The sequence below is a fragment of the Dermacentor andersoni genome, chromosome 7, assembly GCF_023375885.2.
Source record: "Dermacentor andersoni chromosome 7, qqDerAnde1_hic_scaffold, whole genome shotgun sequence".
Lineage (NCBI taxonomy): Eukaryota > Metazoa > Arthropoda > Arachnida > Ixodida > Ixodidae > Dermacentor > Dermacentor andersoni.
In genome coordinates, this window is record NC_092820.1 from 160,720,598 (window position 1) to 160,740,451 (window position 19,854).

The 19,854-nt window shown below is 47.6% G+C and overlaps 1 protein-coding gene across 1 annotated transcript in view; it reads right to left on the reverse strand.

The window, feature by feature from the left end:
- LOC126533182 (kelch-like protein 10) overlaps positions 1 to 19,579 on the reverse strand; it is a 34,019-nt gene extending 14,440 nt beyond the window's left edge. The window contains exons 1-8 of the mRNA XM_050180450.3: positions 19,228 to 19,579; positions 18,895 to 19,102; positions 14,057 to 14,206; positions 11,415 to 11,617; positions 6,581 to 6,659; positions 4,473 to 4,672; positions 2,461 to 2,629; positions 1,080 to 1,234 (exon numbers count right to left, since the gene is read on the reverse strand). Coding sequence (XP_050036407.2) covers positions 1,080 to 1,234; positions 2,461 to 2,629; positions 4,473 to 4,672; positions 6,581 to 6,659; positions 11,415 to 11,617; positions 14,057 to 14,206; positions 18,895 to 19,102; positions 19,228 to 19,499 — 1,436 coding nt within the window. The 5' untranslated portion in view covers positions 19,500 to 19,579. The remainder of the gene's footprint in view (positions 1 to 1,079; positions 1,235 to 2,460; positions 2,630 to 4,472; positions 4,673 to 6,580; positions 6,660 to 11,414; positions 11,618 to 14,056; positions 14,207 to 18,894; positions 19,103 to 19,227) is intronic.
- Between the last annotated feature and the right edge of the window lie 275 nt (positions 19,580 to 19,854).

The following is a 19,854-nucleotide window of genomic DNA, read 5'->3' on the forward strand; positions in this document are numbered from 1 at the left end:
TTAGATAGCCAATTGCCGGTACCCCACACCAAGCGGCCATATTGTAATTGCGAATAGAATTGTGATTATAGTTTATCAATTCCTGGGTAACTGGAAGGAACGACTGACATCTCCTAGGAATGCTGAATGCCTTGCTAAACTTATTTCTCACAATTTCGGTGCGGGGGTCCCATAGCATGTGTTCATGAAAGATAACTCCCATGGCTTCTGCAAATATCTAAGATACCCATCACATCACAAAGGTATCCGGCCAACCAGAACTGGAGGGGAAGTCCAACTTGCGTAAGCGATGGCGTTCAAAGCTGAAGCGAGCATTAACTGGTAAGAGGTGAAATCTTGGCGAAAAAAAAGAAGAAAAAGCACAGCTAATAAAATAATGACAAGGGGGTCTTCACTGGCATAGGCAGTATACAGTAGAGATAGGTAGAATGCTAGAGTTAAACAGACACAGTAAAACCTGATTAGGTCGTGCTGGATATCTCCTTATCGCCACTCGTATTCAAAGATGATACCAATAGCAATCATCACAGTCGTCGTCATCGTGGGTGAAGCACTCGTCGTTGGAGTCTACGAAGAGCTTCGAGTAGAAAGCGTGAATACAGGGACAGATTCACTGAACAAGTCTATTCAGTGAATCTTTCCAATTGCAAGGCTCTACTCTCTCCTTATAAGTGCTCCGTTAATCGCGGAATCTGTATACGACCTCAAATGTAGATACGTCATCATCATCATCTTCATGGTGAAGCACTCGTCGGTGGAGTCCATGAGGAGCTTCGAGTCGAAAGTCTGAATGCATGCAGGGACAGATTCACTAAACAAGTCGGTTCAGTGAATCTTTCAAATTGCAAGGCTCTACTACCGTTAATCGGTGAATCTGTATACGACTTCAAATGTAGATGCATCATCATCATCATCATCATGGTGAAGCACTCGTCGTTGGAGTCCATGAAGAGCTTCCAGTTGAAAGTCTCAATGTATGCAGGAACACATTCACTGAACAAGTCGATTTGAATCTTTCCCATTGCGAGGCTCTATTCTATGAGCGCTTCGTAAATCGGTGAATCCGAAAACGAACTCACATGTAGATGCGTCCGCATGCTGCTGCGGCGCCGGCGTCACTCCGAATCTCGTTCATGCCGGCCACCATAGACCACACGTTTTTGTTGACGTCATACCGCTCCACGGTATTGGTGCGCAAGCGGCCGTGCAAACCACCCATGGCGTAGATGTAGCCCTGCGAAAAGACGACGCCCCGTTTAAAGAACTGCTGCGTAACCTCACTCGAGCCATGTCTGATAAAACAAAAACTGAGTTGCCACCAAAGTAGTTGCGGCAAACCCGTACAAGGCTAGCAAGCACACGCATACATTAAATTGACGCCGTTCATATTTCCCCGCAGCAGACGACAGGCAGCCTATAGCTATGGGCCCTGCCAAAGCATACACTATGCACGTCTAAAGCAACGTCAGGTTGAGTCTGGATTATACGCCACTTCCAGCGAGCTGTACTTGCCTTCTTTTTTTACAGTTCTCGCGCAGCGCTTTACCATTTAAGCTACTGCCCAGCGACCATCCTCTCCCTCCACTTTCTCGAGTATTTTCGTATATGTGTGTAAGATTCGCCCTGGTATGAGGTTAGCCAGCGCTACTAATGGCCATGGCAATGATGGCACCGGATGTGGAATGTCCTTTTGAAAGCAACGGTCACGTAGCACGTCAACTAGGCACAAGACGCGGTTATTAGATACCACGAATAACCAATGCACAAGTAGGCCAAATTTTGCGCTGTAGAAGCCCTTCCAGTCACGCGACACCACAGCTTTCTGCGGAAACGTGTGCGTAGGGCTTTAAATGTTACTGCGAGCACTGATTTTACCGCATACCTTTCCTATGCTCCGGTATTATACTCGTATATGCGTATGGGCAATATACCAGGTGTTTCTTTTATGTGGAGCGCTTGAAAAAAAATATGCCCACATCATATCCATCCATCATATCCACATCATACATGTATAGGCAGAAATTAGCAGCAAGAAAAATTCAGCAATAATTTCTCTAATAAACCAAAATATGCCAACTAAACTAAGTTGCAATTGAAGCCGAGGAATATTCATGTCATATCGGCTCAGCAATAATCCTAAGAATAGCACACCGCTTTCAAGACGCGTGACCTTAAAATATGCTACTAATAGTTCGAGACGCACTCACCTGGAACGAGGATGCATTCTTTAGCAGATATTGAGGGTGGATATATCGGAAGTGGTGCTATAGCCATCGGATTTCAGCTAAGCACACGCGACTTCACTACTGCAGTGTGACCATACAGACGATATCCACAAAAGCAAAAAAAAAAAAAAAGAAAAACGCACGGAAAGAAACACCTGGTATGCGCAGATGAACTCTTTATAGTTAGTGCTTAGCAGTTATGATAAAGTGGCTGCTCGTGATCGACACAACTTGCCTGGAGAACAGCGACGCTGACGTAGCAGCGCGCATACGTCATGTTCGCCTTGGTGCTCCATCTGGCCAGAGAGAGGTCGAAGCAGACGACCGAGTGGTAGCAGTCGCGGCCATCGAATCCGCCCACGAGGTAGATACACTGGTTGATCACTGCGGCGCCGTGGTACGCCCTGCGGTGGACGTCGTCGCAAAGCTAGTACGTCGGCGAGTATTTCTTAAGTGCGGTCATTTCTCCTCTGCGTACCATTCAATCAATTTTCTAAACCTGGCTTATCCTGCGTTGAAGCTCCATGACGTAATCTACGTGGTAGGCCGTTTGTCACTAGAGCTCCCCTAAGTGGTCAACCCAGTAGGATAGCATGAACAGTATTTCGCACGCGATATTATATGTGGCAGCACGTCTTTGCGTACTGCACACTTTCCGCCACTGGCCAGAAAGCTGCATATGAAGGTATAAAAAAGAAAAAGAAACAGGCACCACCGCTGTGGTACCGGATCCCCAGCGATATTTTGCAACCTTAGTTAAAACATCTTAATTAACAAAATGGCTTCCACAGAACCCATTAGAAGTAGCATATCATAACAACCAAATACTCTTCATTATGAAACTGCACAGCGCACAACGAACGAGACGCAAGGCAAAGATAACATGCAAAATACTCTTTCATGATGTCATATTTGCAACCAGTGTCGTGTAAGGAATGTGAGGAAGTATGAGATATCCACAATACCGGAACTGCCTTCAACCTCAGGACTATTACTGGAAGCACGGGGTAAGTGTAAACGATCACGTATTCCCAAGGAGGTATTACAATCGAAAGTACAAAATTGCAATCAATATACTGTTATTTGTAGTACGCAGTCCCCTCCTCGCTTTATGGAGCAGTTAATAATCAGCGAGCGCCATAGCTGCCATACTCGATATTATATAAAATATAATCATAAATAATTTTATAATGGGACTTGACGCTGAAGTACTATCGCACCGTCACACGACACGCTGGCGGCAGCCAGTGTAACGAATGTTGCAGAAGTATAAGATAGTCACAATTACGGAAGTGCGCTTAGCCCTAACAATGGCAGGCGACGCCGACGCTCAGTGAACGAGAGAATTTGCCCTTCTTTTTTTTTCTGAGGGGGGGGGGGGGGAATATCACAGCAGAAGGCGTCATGATGCCATTTATTACGGACGAAACAAGCGAGCACGAGATGAATCCACAAATGCCTGCTTCCAGCATTTAGGCATTATATTGAATACTACTTCCGGCTGACCTGAAAGGCCGCCGCTTCGAGCATGCCTACCTTGCTAAAAAAAATGCTCGGGATAGCAGGTTTATGTCTTCGCGATTTCATACAGCATCTCTTTCTTGAGGCCCGGTATTGTGGCGCTAACCATGTACGCGACAAATCATGGCTGCTGCCTGAACACTGACAGCGCAGCTCGCGTCAACACGAAGCACGATGTAACACAAGCAGATGACACTTCCTGTGTGCCAGAAGTGCTTGAATCTAGTGATAAATTTTCCTTCTGCATTCTCTTTATGTTATTTTCTTCTTTATAGAAACAAATTAACTACCGTTCCAACTATTATGGACAACATTTGTTCACCATAAAGTTGAAAAAATTATCTATGACGCACCCTGGGCAGCCATTCAGATACCTTGCCCTACTGGCGTCATATGGTCACCTCGCATCACTTGGTCAGGGGTGACTGAAAACTCAGAGGAGTGGCGTGCTGCAATCGGTAGCGATGTACATTTATAACCTTATAATAAATTACACCGTTTACGTGGAGCGCTTAAATGCGTCACTTAATGATCAGAAAGGTCAACCCTAACGACTCAACACGTTTGTACAATACCGTCAAAATCGTATTTAGGGTCGCTTTCATGAATGTAGACGTCTTAGCCGGTGGCGACCGTTCCTAGCACGTTCTCTTGCCCTGCCAACTGTGCAAGGTCCCTTACTGACCCAACCTCAAAACATTTTCGTCGCCGCAACTACCACGTTACCTGGGCATGGTGCACTGCTTGTCCATCATCCGCCACTTGGTGGCGCGGCAGTTGTAAGTGAGCATGTCAGTAGTAGGGCCCGATGTCCAGCCGCCGAAAAGGAACAAGATGTCCTTGGGCGTGCGAGGCGTCAGCCACAGCTTCGGGGACAGGTCAATGCCGGCAACTCTGCCAGTGGCCATGGACGGCCGGGACAGCGTCTGCATGGAGAAAACACGTATTAAGCAGGCGCCCGGTTAACAGAAAGTGCCGGTCTGGCGGAAAGGAGACAAGCGCTAAAACAATGCTCGAGGAATGTCATACAGCTACACTTTGTGCGTGTACGTGTTACTTCGCACAGCATGCAGGGTTACGAGAGACGTAGACGCAAGCAGTAGCGTTGGTGGCACCGTCGATTGGTGGAGGGTTCAACCAGCGAGGGCCCACAGTCGTTATTGCAGTCACCAATCATATTTTACAGGTCTTGTGTAAAGCGTCTGCAGCGACGCTAACGCACGTTAACTTTTTTTATTTCAGTCGCGTAGAAAACGCATGTAACACAGAAATCTTTCTAGCCCGTTGTGCTTCGACAAAGCATCACAAGGTTCCTCTACTAACGCCTTGACTGCCGTCCACGTCCGTATACGAACTCGTTGTTCTGTTAACAGTAGTGCGCCCACTGGGAAGGTAAAACATTCTGTTGCAAAGCAAACGAGTCAATGGAGATATTTTTGTGTGCCAGTGTACTCACTGCTATTTATAGAATATCGGAACACAGTAGACGCGGTCGGCAGCGGATTAGCAACATTATGCGATTAGTTGCTCAACCACAAAGCGTCAGAAACATGGACCACTAGGTATGCTGCAGTGCGTATGTGCCCGAGCATGACAACTCGAGCATCCGGGTATGCGAAAATGGGGCATGGGTTACTGAGCATTTTTTCGACGTTATTGGCGAATGTCACAGGAAGAGCATGAGCCGCGGGGCTTGTGCCTCAATAAATAAACGCTGCGTTGCATCTGCGTCACTAGCGTTACATCTGCGTAAAATTACATCGCGTGTGCGTCATTACGTACGAGCTTTTTCATCATTAGCGATACGCTTGCATAACATTTGCTTTAACATCTGCGAAAGAATCGCAGAAAGCTTGATAAGATTTGTTGATAAGATAAGCATTGATAAGATTGAGCATTGGATCCGCATTTTCATGACGCTCTAGTAAGGGGAAAAGGAGGCTACCATAGATTTGTACTTATGCAGTTTTCGGCGCCTTTACACCCGCAAATGAGTAGCAGGTAGACCGTCACTCCAATAATATTCTTGTGCGCCGGGGTTTAACATAACGTCGCAAGATGGCGATACCAGCACTTCGGCTCGCATCTACGCAGCAGCCGCAGGACCACGCAGACGGTGCGGCCTTCTGCGGAGACGGCCAACTTCCAGAGACGGCAAGTTTTCTGGGAAACATGGATTGCTGCATAGCTCGCCGGTGATCAGTCTATCCGGCTTCATTTACTTACTTTCTTTCTTTGCGTTATTTATGTGCTGCGTTAAGCCCAAGGAGTGTCACCTTTCTTTCTAAATTTTGTGATCACGTCACAGGAACCACTGGAACTCTTATAAATGTAATCACTTTAATCACCTGTAGTATAAGTAGACTAAAGCCCCTTAAGGGGCTTTAAAGTAGACCTGTTCGTAACGACACCTGGCGGCTTAATGAACTTCACGGATTATGCGAAATACTAGAGCAGAGTCTACCTACCGCGTCCGTAAATGCGGTCTAAAAGAGCGCGACTACATTGTCAACGCAGCATGCGCCAACATCTTTTTGACAGCGCATGCATTATCTTCGCAGTACGCGTGAAAGTCCTTCGTAGTTTTGCCTACTCTCAAAAGATTCGACTGCCGATAATGGTACCTGTATATGCTGTAACGCCTCATTTACTTCTGCTGGCCGAACCCAAAGCATGCCTCAACTCTTAATCTTACTAGTATTAATTAACTCTTAATCTTAACGCCGCGATAAACACTTCGCCAACTGTATGCTCAATGCAATCGCGGACAGCGATGTGTTGTTCAACAACAAATCAAACGAGCGCCCACTGTGCACAATAAGACAGCGCCTGACCTGGTGTATCACGCCCAGCACCTTCAGGCTGTCTTCGTCACCCTGGACTTGTGGGTTGGTGATGACTTTCTCGAAGTCCCTGCAACAAATCGTAAACTATGCGGTGGGAAGTGAAGCGACGCGAAGCGTATCGAAGCAACAGGCGACCCGGTCTCTCTGGGTGACGCACTACTGCGACCGCTAATTTATGGCACGATTCCTCCGCGTGGCATCTAGAAATAGAACACGCGCAAAACGCAAATATGTCGCCAACTACAACTAAAGGCCTCGTCAGCTTGTTATGTGGTAAAGCAAACTGTACAAAGAACGTCCTCGGCTTCAAGTGGCACGTAAATGCAGGCTACAACTTCAGCCAGTGAATACAACTTCTAAAGCCACGCCGAAGTCTATACGGGGCCTCGTCTTGCACCGGGACCAACGTGAAGCCGACAGCTTCGACAGATCCGCGTTTTACACGAACGATGCAACAGCAAGTGTCGCGTTTTCTAGCGCGCTCATGCGATGCGACACCATACATTTACGAAACGTATGCATAATGCGCAAGCTCAACTTACAAAAGGAGGAAAGATGGATGTGTGATGCCTGTGCAGTTTTCCGGGTACTTTGGTAAAGCCTTGAAAGTTGCGAACTTGCTTTCTTTAGAACGGCTTTCTTTCAAGACGTGTCTTTTCATGAAAACAACAACAAGAAAAGCATCTACGGCCTTCCTTTTGTTGCCACCCCGTAGTACTGCCACGCAGCGGTCATCGCATCAACCAAAAGAAGAAGAAGAAGAAGAAGAAGAAAACTCTCCTATACGTGCGCATTTGTCTAAAATACTAAAGCACCTCAGGACCAACTAAGAGCAGTCCAGAAGGCCCATTATGTCGCTGAAAGGCTTGGCCTGACAGTGCCGATGTGGGAGCGGCCCGCCTTGGCTTGAGAAGTCGAGCCTCCGGACCTCATGACAATAAAAGTTTTCACACACACACCTAGGATGCGATAGAGCACCTTCGTGGCACTTCTCTCCTCGACTATGCAAGATCCACGAGGCTCGCATGCACTTGCAAATGCAAGTGCAAGTGCATGCAGCGATGCGCTTGCACTGCTTGCACGACGTGTAGTCGTGCAGCCTCGAGAAGTGGTTCCGAAAGTGCGGCGAAATGAAGAAACCTGCTATCAATGGAACGCCTTGAAAACGACACACGCGAGGCAAAACGTGTGTAGCCTCTCGGGCGTTGAAAACCAGACCTTCGTAATTCATGCATCCACCTCGATTCGATTGCACAAGTTCGCCGAAGGCGACTTTTCCGTCGCGTTGATGCGCACGAAGATCTGCGCTCTAGTGGCCGTTCACTTTCAATGCTTTTTTTTTTTTTAATTCTTAGACGAGTTTGCATGATTTAGTCTATGGAGCCGTGGTTGGTCGAAGCCTTGTGCCGAGCATTCTTAAATATGCGCGAAGCCCCTATTAGAATATTAGAAAACCCATTCATTTCCCAGCCTGCATTGTTCTTCAGGGTACACTGGCCTCGGTTTCGTACACCACAGCTGGTCTTTGTACAAACATTAATTAATTCCTTTAATCAGGGATTCTTTATCAGGGAGGTGAACCGGTTTGTGAGGTGCGACAGAGTCTACAATTGGTCTATGATGACATCTACCCAAATAATGCAAAACTTCTCTGTCATAATATAATAAATGTACTATCACAAGACCATTTATTGAGTTTAGCTAGAAATATGGTCATCGCAACAGACGCCTCACAATGTGGAGAAAATATATAGAGTTCGAATTTTCGCTCCTGCTCTAGACTGGTCATTCTAAATTAGGAACCCGGACTACTTGTCCGTATTTATAGCCGAATTTCTAGCTGTAGTATTAGTCTTACGTAAGCTAAATTCATCAATATGGACGGTAGTCGTAATAACGGATTCTTTATCTCTGTGTACATCGCTCACAACAAATAGTGGTACTAACCTTTTACGTACACTTCATTTTCTTGTGCCTGCCCACACAAACTTACTTAGATTAGTTTGGATGCCCGGTCACAAGGGATTATACATGAAAGAAATGGCTGACAGTCTCGCGAGCGCGGCCTTCAATGGCCCTGTACTAGTATTACTTCCTACATCAGCTTACCTGACTACAGCTAGATTAAGGATATATGCAATTGCTCAAGACTTTTTGAACCCAGCTATAGCAAACTTTTCAGAATATCGATGCCGCCTATTCCCTTGGCACAAAAATTAATTTCACACCATGAAAACTGAACTAATTTTTACCCGATTACGCTGATGAACACCAGAATTAAACTTTTATCGTCACAGGGCTGGTCTGGCGCCCTCCCCTCTGTGCCCAAACTGTACAGAAGAAGAGACCATAGATGATCTTTTCTTGTTCTGCCGCCGTTTTTCTTCGTTGAGGAAAAACATTGTAGAATGAACGTTCGGGGAACTTGGTTAAAATTTTTCAATTCTGACTATTCTTTAACTAGGAGCCTCATCTCTTGGAAACTATCACAGGAATGTTTGCTCAGCCATGGAGGAATTCACGGTAGTGTCACGGCGATTGTCTTAAATTCTTAAATCGTTATTTTTATCCGTTTCCACCCGACACTTTCACCATTTTTTGTATTAACAGCGTCTTCCTAATACCATCCAAATCTTCGCCAATCCCCCGCTGTGGGTACGCGCCATCGTAGAAGGATATCCTATCCTATCCTATTCTATCATTGTGCCTGTATTGCCCGAGCTGTGTCACCTCTCGCCGCGAGGCTCTGCTCCGTGAGAGTTTCGTTTATTACGCCAGGCCACCTCTCGACAATTCGGATCTCACAGTACGTAGTGCGATAGGTAAACGTGTAGCGCGCCTCAAGTGCTGTGCGATGGCTACGGAGCCCAGCGTGTCGCATATTATTCGTGGCGGGAGAGCATTGCCGACAGTCCGCCCATTTTCCTCGTTGACACTTCGCGCTAATACGAATTGGCTACAGCCACGTTGCACATCAATACCTACGCTTGCGTGGCATTGCGCGCGAAGCGGGCCTGATACGACGACGCCGAATGGTGCTCGTGCTGTTCTGCCCGCTGTCGCGCTGGGCCTTGGCAACGCCGTGGCCACAAGTAAACCGGCCCGTCACGCCAAGCGATCTCGGAATCCATAATTTCGGCACAGCTGCGTCGATCGCTGCCATCTGATTGCGCTACCGTCGCTATCGGTCATGATGTTTCTCACACTTTGGTAGTTAGGGTATGCAAAAGAATCCGGCGAATTCTAATCATGTCTTATCGGCGTATCACGATAGACAGAAAAAAAAGCGGCGATGATTTTAATACCTCGAAGGAATGGGCAAGCGTTCTTTCGAGCCCGTATGTCATCACAGGCTTCGAAAAGTGCCGCGAGGTGCGTCTATAGGTGAGTGCGCTGTGGCGGTGCGATCTGCTTTGTGACGCATTTCATTGTCCGCGTGGCTTCCTTGCGAGAATTCGATGTGCTGGAATTACGTCTTCTAGAAATAATAAAGTTGATGCGCCATGACCCGACCAATAATGCGCATTTCCTTTGTTTTTCCTCGCTCCCAAAGCAAGCATGAACCTGCCGACCTCCCATCGTTTTCCCTCGTAAATGCGAACACATTCGAGAGCCATTAACAATTAAGTGAATGTAGCCCTATTACAGCCGGTGGCAAGCTATGAATTCAGTGCACGCTCCACCCACAAATGCGCACTGCGCCACTATTGCCACGAGACCGTGAAGGGGCTGCTACTGTCGGTCGGATGACGTCGACGACAGCGTCGAAGTGGCCAGAGGCACGCAATATACTTATATTGGCCTAGATTTGTCTGTGCCTCTGATCCTGCCTTTTCGAGCGCTTATTATCAGGTTCAGCCACAGGAACTTTTGCTTGGCAATACAAAATTGTCTGATTAAATCTAATCGATTACCATGACAAATTGATCGTCCCCCTCCCAACCAAAGTTTTCTTTTATTTATTTATATATTTATTTATTTATTTATTTATTTATTTATTTATTTATTTATTTATTTAGTTATTTAGTTATTTATTTATTTTTAATTCAAGGTATTATTTATCTGATACTTCTTTTCCTGTCGCAAAATTTTTACTTTCTAAGTTCCAAAGCTCAACCTGTTAATTACCTTTTCTTTATCGACCCAATTTAACCACCCGATTCATGGCCGATCCCCCACAGTGGGTATGCGGCACAACTACTCAGATAAACGTCAACGATGACGACCTGCATTCGTTGTCGCTGCTTGTGGCTGTCGTAAACTTGTATATCGTCATCATCATCAGCAGCAGCTGCAGCCTATATTTATGTCCACTGCCAGGACGAAGGCCTCTCCTTGCGATCTCCAATTACCCCTCTCCTGCGCCAATTGATTCCAACTTGCGTCTGTAAAATTTCTCATTTCTTCACCCCACCTATAGTTTTCTGCCGTCCTCGACTGCGCTTGCCTTTCTCTCGTAGATCGTAGTAATTTATAAATGCACGCTATTCCCGTGACAATGCATTCAGGTTATCCACTCTGATTCTTTCATAAGATGAGGCGCCAACAGAGACAGCACACTACGAAAGAACAAAGACAGCACAAGGCCACAAAGACAGGAAGCGCCTTGTCCTGTCTTTTTTCTTTCTTAGCGTGCTGTCTCTGTTTCCGCTTCATCTTTTGAAAGCCATGAACCAACTAGCCCCGCAATGTGTTCTACAACTCGGAGTTCATGAGTTGAAACTAAATTCTATAGGCGACGACAAAGTCGACGAAACGCGAAGCCGTCGCTTTCTACTCTAGACGCGCAGATGACGTCGAGAACTTGAGAGGGTGGGCTCACGTGACGGAAAAGCGTGCGAATCGAACGAGCGGCAGGAACTTGGCGAGGTAGGCCTTCCTCCCCTCCGCGTCGGCGGAGATCCACTTGAGTAGGGCAGGGAACGTGATATCCACCTCTTTGGGAGCGTACAGCCGGTTGTCTTCCAGGATGGTACGCATCTCCTCTGGCGTCAGGGCCTGGAACTGGGCGCTCTCTTTCCACACCTGCGTCACGTATACAGATAACCCTTCCGTTGTTTACAAATGAGACGAAGACATCCGCTTCTGCCCTTTCATGTCATCACCAAGAACCGCAGCATTAGCAGTGGATGACAGTTTCCTGTAGATGAGTTACCAGAGGGAGCTAGCGCTGTGGTCGTTGAGCAACCGCCGATTGACCCGCAGTACATGAATTGCTCAATATTGTTATGGTGAAAATGTTACGAAGAGAAAGCCAGACGCGCAAACTAATGAATAACTATTAACATACGAAAAAGTTAGTCGTAAACGCGTAGGCTGGTAGAAAGGTCACAGCTCCAGTAGACAGTCTACCACTTCATCTTCCGTCTCCCTCCTGCGCGCTCGGTCCTGTCCAAATGCACCGTAACAATACCTTCGTGTTTGTCCATTCAGACGTCCTCGTGGGAGGAATTGTTACACTTTATCTTTCCGAAGTTTCAAGCAACCACTGTAAAAGACGGAGTCTTTCATGGCGAGTTACCCCCCCCCCCCCCACCTTTTCTGTATGTATATATACTCCCCAACTCTCCCGCTTTGCCACGGAGTCTCCCAAATTCCGACCAATGCTATCGACTGTCTGGACACGGCCTCAAATCTTCCAAAAGGCTGCCTCGACCCCCTCTCCCCTCCCCGCAAGGTAAAAAAAAAAAAAAAACGCGTCATGCAGCACAGCCGCATTGTAATGGTCATTTTGCGCTAGGTAGGTAGCCAAAATCAAATTTAAATCCAAATCATAGGCAGTGTGTGCGTAGGCAGTGTGGGCCTAACTCAGTTCGCTTCTGATCGGGACATGCGTTGCGGAATGCGCGTGAAGCAAAGGTCTAGTAAGCGTTGCTTAATGGCCGACTCCACTAAGTCAGCTTCGCCGCTGTGCAGCTGGTGTTATGAGGCGAGACATATTAAGAGTGGAAGAGGGCCACTGTCACGTGACATAGCACGCGTTCCCTAATTATACATACAGGCGTCTTCTCCGGTCACGGTATGAGCACCGAGGCGTCTAATAACTGTACCGGCAGCCATTTCGTGCTGTCTCCGACGCTGCTGTGGCCCAGAAAGAAAAGAGCGATTTTTTTTTCTTTTGTCGTGACTAATATTCTGATGATGATCACTGAGGACAAAAGATTTGGAAGGCTATTAAACCTATAGTTCCATGTCGATCAAACGTCGCTCCTACGCGACTCTTGCAACAAATTGTATGGTTTTATACACCACACTCTCACCCCCAACTCACCCACCAGCAAGACTGTCTTTCGCTGACTTCAACTATAGAGATTGACCACTATCTCTTTCTTTTTCTCATAACCACTGCAGGGACCATCTTCCTTTGAATGAACAGACAATACTAGAGCATCGTCCCCACCGACCATCAGCTCAGAAGGCAGTGAAAGCACTTTTGTGTTTTCTGAGAACGTCTGATTTGCAGAAGCGGCTTTGACTCATTGACTGTCTGCGCACGTCTCTCTCTCTCTCTCTCTCTGTCTTCCCCTTCTCCCTTCCCCCAGCGTAGGGTAGCTAACCAGACTATTGACTGGTTACCATCCGTGCCTTCCTTATCTCTCTCTCTCTTTATATATATTTTGTCTCACCATGGTAAGGACGACACGACAGCGGCCGACATGGCGTGTGGTCATCCTCGCGTTTATTCGGGAAGGCGAAGGCCGATAATCATTGAGAGTACATAGCGACTGCAGCGGCGTCCAGGCCGTCCGAAAAACGAGTGTGCGTTCTCCATCGGCATATTCGTTTGGTAGCTTTCGAGCGCTCTAGAGCGCTCTAGCGGAACGGTTTCACATTCGGCTGGTCGAGCTCGAGTGCTGGGAAACTCATTTTACTGGAATTCATTCGGATCGCCCCGCTCCACCTCACGGAGCTCGGAGGCGCTCTCACTTTCGAGCTAGGAGCGCGACCGAGATCCGGCGCAATCCGAATGCACGTAGCCACACCCTTTATTCTGGGAGCACCTAGCACGTAAGGCTAGGGAAGGCTTTTATCTGGCCCCGATTTCGGGAGCGCTGCGTATCGCCGTAAACCGAGTTGGAGTGCTGTAGGAAACAGTCGAGGGTACCATATACAGTCGAACGCCTTATAATGAAGTGCTTGGGGCATCCGAAATCACTCGTGATGCAGATCACCTCGCTGTAAAGGTCGCTCACCGCACATCTCGCAATAGAACCGGGAGGTAACTATTCCTTCGTTATACAGCTCATTTCGTTGTAGAGGAGTTCGCTTTAGAGGCGCTCGACTATATCTGATGCTCGCGACCGGAACCACGTGAGACGCACGACGCTGATTGCACTCGGGGTTGCGCGATGATGACGACGCTACATGCACGAAAAGAAAAAAAAATGTTTCGGCGTGCAGGAGAAATGCGAGTTGCTGCATTTATATGGCATTATTTTCTTCAAAATGGTCAATGTTTCGTACCTCGTTGAAGTTCCGAACCAGATATCGAAAAGCTTCTTCGGCGAGTTTCCCGTACCCGCGGCTGGATGCCAGGCGGTAAGTGTCGATGCAGCTCTCCGGTTCGAGGTGCCGACTGAGGACGCTTAGGCAGTGATCCCGTAGTCGGTATAACTGCGTTGTCAAAATCATATCCAATCATATTGTGTTATGACTCTGCTAAACTTCGGCAAACTTCGCATAGCGCAAGCTGTCAAAGTCTCCGGTTACAAAAATAGGCGACACCGTCCATCAGCACAGTGCTCTTTGCTGACAAATGAAAGGAGAGCTACATACCGATAGATGCGCTGCTCGTGTGCGTACCTTATAACTGAGTCAGTTCAACTTATTCTATTCGAGTCGAGTTGATTCGGTAGGTTTAACGTTCGGAAGAAACACTTCGGTTGCTTGAGCCAGCGTAGTTGACGGCCTCAGGGTGCTTTTTAACTTGCAGCCGATATACGCACACGAGAGACAGAGAGAGGAGGAGGGAGGGAGGGAGGGAGGGAGGGAGGGAGGGAGGGAGGGAGGGGACATAAGGGAAAGCCAGGGAGGTTAACCAGGCTGAACCCTGTAGGCAACCCTGTACTGGGGAAGGGAGAAAGGGGATTGAAAGAGGAGAAGGAAGAGAGAAGTTCGCACTGAGCACTGTTACACACACAAGCGTTCATCGCTGAGTTAGTCACAGGCGCTCATGCAGGCTGCTGCATTCGCGGGTATAGTTCCCGGCCGCCACAGCTGGGGTTCCTAACAGTTAACAACGATTACCTTCCGCTGGATTGGTATACACGCCCTTTCCTCGAGAGATATTACATTAGCAGTTTCGCCCGAACGCGAAGCATTGAAAGCGAAAGCAAGGATTAGCGTTACGCTGAAGGCGTCTCAGTACGATGGCGCGATGAGACGCGCCGCCAGGGGTGTTGGAGACATCGCACTTTGGCGGTGCACGAGATGAGGCGGAAGGAAATATATCGAGCGTGCCAGTTGCACAAACTACGCAACAGCTAATTGAGAAAAGTGTAACGCCTTGTATCTACACAAACGTACGTTATTTGCGAAGTTAAGGCATTTAATCGTTATACTGCTGTAAACGCAGATTATTGCTAGCTTTATAAGCGCTAAGGAATAATCTGAAAAAAAAAAATTGGTCAGGCCGCCTTCAAAGCTTACTTTTTCGCATCACGGGTGTGTGTGCAGAGAAGCCTGCTGTGGGCTGCTGAGATAAAGTAAGAATAACTGATTGACACATGTGAAAATGTGTCAAATGCTCCGGACAGGCCGCCATTGGAATATGAACCTGGCAACGTTTAACGCAAGAACATTATCTAGTGAGGCGAGTCTAGCAGTGCTATTGGAAGAATTAGAGGGCAGTAAATGGGATATAATAGGGCTCAGTGAAGTTAGGAGGCCAAGAGAAGCATATACAGTGTTAAGGAGCGGGCACGTCCTGTGCTACCGGGGCTTAGAGGAGAGACGAGAACTAGGAGTCGGATTCCTGATTAATAAGAATATAGCTGGTAACATACAGGAATTCTATAGCATTAACGAGAGGGTGGCATGTCTTGTTGTGAAACTTAATAAGAGGTACAAAATGAAGGTTGTACAGGTCTACGCCCCTACATCCAGTCATGATGACCAGGAAGTCGAAAGCTTCTATGAAGACGTGGAATCGGCGATGGGTAGAGTGAAAACAAAATACACTATACTGATGGGCGATTTCAATGCCAAGGTAGGCAAGAAGCATGCTGGAGACAAGGCAGTGGGGGAATATGGCATAGGCACTAGGAATAGCAGGGGGGAGTTATTAGTAGAGTTTGCAGAACAGAATAATATGAGGATAATGAATACCTTCTTCCGCAAGCGGAATAACCGAAAGTGGACATGGAGGAGCCCGAACGGCGATACTAGAAATGAAATAGATTTCATACTCTGCGCTAACCCTGGCATCATACAAGATGTGGACGTGCTCGGTAAGGTGCGCTGCAGTGACCACAGGATGGTAAGAACTCGAATTAGCCTAGACCTGAGGAGGGAACGGAGGAAACTGGTACATAAGAAGCCGATCAATGAGTTAGCGCTAAGAGGGAAAATAGAGGAATTCCAGATCAAGCTACAGAACAGGTATTCGGCTTTAAGTCACGAAGAGGACGTTAGTGTTGAAGCAATGAACGACAATCTTGTGGGCATCATTAAGGAGTGTGCAATAGAAGTCGGTGGTAACTCCGTTAGACAGGATACCAGTAAGCTATCGCAGGAGACGAAAGATCTGATCAAGAAACGCCAATGTATGAAAGCCTCTAACCCTACAGCTAGAATAGAACTGGCAGAACTTTCGAAGTTAATCAACAAGCGTAAGACAGCGGACATAAGGAAGTATAACATGGATAGAATTGAACAAGCTCTCAGGAACGGAGGAAGCCTAAAAGCAGTGAAGAAGAAACTAGGAATTGGCAAGAATCAGATGTATGCGTTAAGAGACAAAGCCGGCAATATCATTACTAATATGGATGAGATAGTTCAAGTCGCTGAGGAGTTCTATAGAGATTTATACAGTACGAGTGGTACCCACGATGATAATGGAAGAGAGAATAATCTAGAGGAATTCGATATCCCAGAAGTAACGCCGGAAGAAGTAAAGAAAGCCTTGGGAGCTATGCAAAGGGGGAAGGCAGCTGGGGAGGATCAGGTAACAGCAGATTTGCTGAAGGATGGTGGGCAGATTGTTCTAGAAAAACTGGCCACCCTGTATACACAATGCCTCAAGACCTCGAGCGTACCGGAATCTTGGAAGAACGCTAACATAATCCTAATCCATAAGAAAGGCGACGCCAAAGACTTGAAAAATTATAGACCAATCAGCTTACTGTCCGTTGCCTACAAAGTATTTACTAAGGTAATTGCAAATAGAATCCGGAACACCTTAGACTTCCGTCAACCAAAGGACCAGGCAGGATTCCGTAAAGGCTACTCAACAATAGATCATATTCACACTATCAATCAGGTGATAGAGAAATGTGCGGAATATAACCAACCATTATATATAGCTTTCATTGATTACGAGAAAGCGTTTGATTCAGTCGAAACCTCAGCAGTCATGGAGGCATTGCGGAATCAGGGTGTAGACGAGCCGTATGTAAAAATACTGAAAGATATCTATAGCGGCTCCACAGCCACTGTACTCCTCCATAAAGAAAGCAACAAAATCCCAATAAAGAAAGGCGTCAGGCAGGGAGATACGATCTCTCCAATCCTATTCACAGCGTGTTTACAGGAGGTATTCAGAGACCTGGATTGGGAAGAATTGGGGATAAGAGTAAATGGAGAATACCTTAGTAACTTGCGCTTCGCTGATGATATTGCCTTGCTTAGTAACTCAGGGGACCAACTGCAATGCATGCTCACTGATCTGGAGAGGCAGAGCAGAAGGGTGGGACTAAAAATGAATCTGCAGAAAACTAAAGTAATGTTTAACAGTCTCGGAAGGGAACAGCAGTTTACGATAGGTAGCGAGGCACTGGAAGTCGTAAGAGAATACATCTACTTAGGACAGGTAGTGACTGCTGATCCAGATCATGAGAGTGAAATAATCAGAAGAATAAGAATGGGCTGGGGTGCGTTTGGCAGGCATTCGCAGATCATGAACAGCAGGTTGCCATTATCCCTCAAGAGAAAAGTGTATAACAGCTGTGTCTTACCAGTACTCACGTACGGGGCAGAAACCTGGAGGCTTACGAAAAGGGTTCTACTTAAATTGAGGACGACGCAACGAGCTATGGAAAGAAGAATGATAGGTGTAACGTTAAGGGATAAGAAAAGAGCAGATTGGGTGAGGACACAAACGCGCGTTAATGACATCTTAGTTGAAATCAAGAAAAAGAAATGGGCATGGGCAGGACATGTAATGAGGAGGGAAGATAACCGATGGTCATTAAGGGTTACGGACTGGATTCCGAGGGAAGGGAAGCGTAGCAGGGGGCGACAGAAAGTTAGGTGGGCAGATGAGATTAGGAAGTTTGGAGGGTCAACATGGCCACAATTAGTACATGACCGGGGTAGTTGGAGAAGTATGGGAGAGGCCTTTGCCCTGCAGTGGGCGTAATCAGGCTGATGATGATGATGATGATGATGACATGTGAAAATAGCTTAATAATAATAATAATAATAATAATAATAATAATAATAATAATAATAAATAAGTGGTGTTAAAAGACTAGTGACATCACCGTCGCCGCGTCAAGGTCGTAACAAAAGAAGGAAAAAGAAAAAAAGAAAACAAGAAGCGGAAAAGAACAACTGCGGTGAGACCAGTTGTGACGGCGTTCCGGCTCAGTTTAAACGATCGGTTTGAAGTGGTCATGCAGCTTCCTGGGAACTCACCTCCACACCGTTCAGTACAGGTATTTCATTTCTTTGGCACCGGAAAAGCGATGGGTATAGGCATGCGTATGCTAGGAAAAGCAAGTGGGCCAAAACGAAATAATAGCCGAGCGAAAACATGCTTATGCATTAATAAACAGTTCTCAGAATTTCTGTCACATTCTTTCTTTCTTTTAATTTGGGGGGGGGGGGGGGGGGGGGGTCGGTCGTAGGCGGGGGCAGGGCGCAAGACGCTGACAGATGATCGTGTACAGAACAAAATTCAAGCCTTTTACTGATATGACAATGCCTCTCTGCGTACACCCTCCTCAACACGAAGTCATCCATCGACCTGCCGTACTGCCGACCTCGAGGTCACTGGTCCGTCCCCATCCTCGACTGGCTTATTTCGATGGGGACTAAATGAAGAAAAAAAAGACATAACGTCTCCGCTGCCCACGACTGACCTTCAGCTTCTCGGCGAGCTCGAGCACCTTGACGACATTGTGCAGGCCGATGCTCTGGTGCAGCGGAACGCGGTAGGCGAAGTCGACGAGCACCTGGATCATGTCGCTGTCCAAGTCTTCCACTATCACCCGGATGGGCGGGGTCCACTCCTGCTCGGGACTCATGCCTCTCTCGGCGAGTGTGAAGAGCTCGCAGCAGCCACTATACCTGCGCAGCCAACACAGTGACGGCACAGTATTGGCCACGAAGGACGCGAGATCAACGGCAAATGGCGTAAGCGCAGCTACCGTATACAAGAAAAGAAAAAGTACCGCGAAGAACCACACACTCACGTGGCAGACATTACGAACCGGTGCGCCCAGACTTCCGCGCCCCCGGCCACGCGGAACACAGCGTCGCAAAACTCGCGGTTCTTCCTCTGGTCCCGCAGTCCCGGCATGGCCCTGGCGGCCGCGCCCGGTGCAAGGTCACGCCGCTCGCCGTCGTCGTTGAAGAGCAGCGCAGCGTCAGCCCTCACCGTGATCGCGTCGCCATCTCCGGTCTTGCCGGCAGCGTCGTTTGCATCGGAGGGCTCCTGCGTAGCTGCTTTCACGGCGGCACACATCTTGGTTGCGGTGAAGGTGCGCTCACCGGGACAGGACGACGGACCCAGCGAGCCGCAGCCACGGACGAGCCTCGGCCGGCAGGGCCCGCCACGCCAACGTCGTGCCTAGATTGCGGGACACCGGCTCCACCGAGCCGACTAAGCCATGTATGACTGGTCTCGACGGTCCAAACAGCCCGCTACCGGCTATTTGCACGTGCTGCGTGGGCCCGTAGTTGTTGTTGTTGTTGTAGCCTGTGATGCGTGTGGCTCCTACCCACGATGGGGGATTGGCCAAGAAATGGGTGGATTATTCGAAATTACTACGGAGCACAAATTTCCTAATAGCTATTGAAATAGAATTGAATAGCGCAGA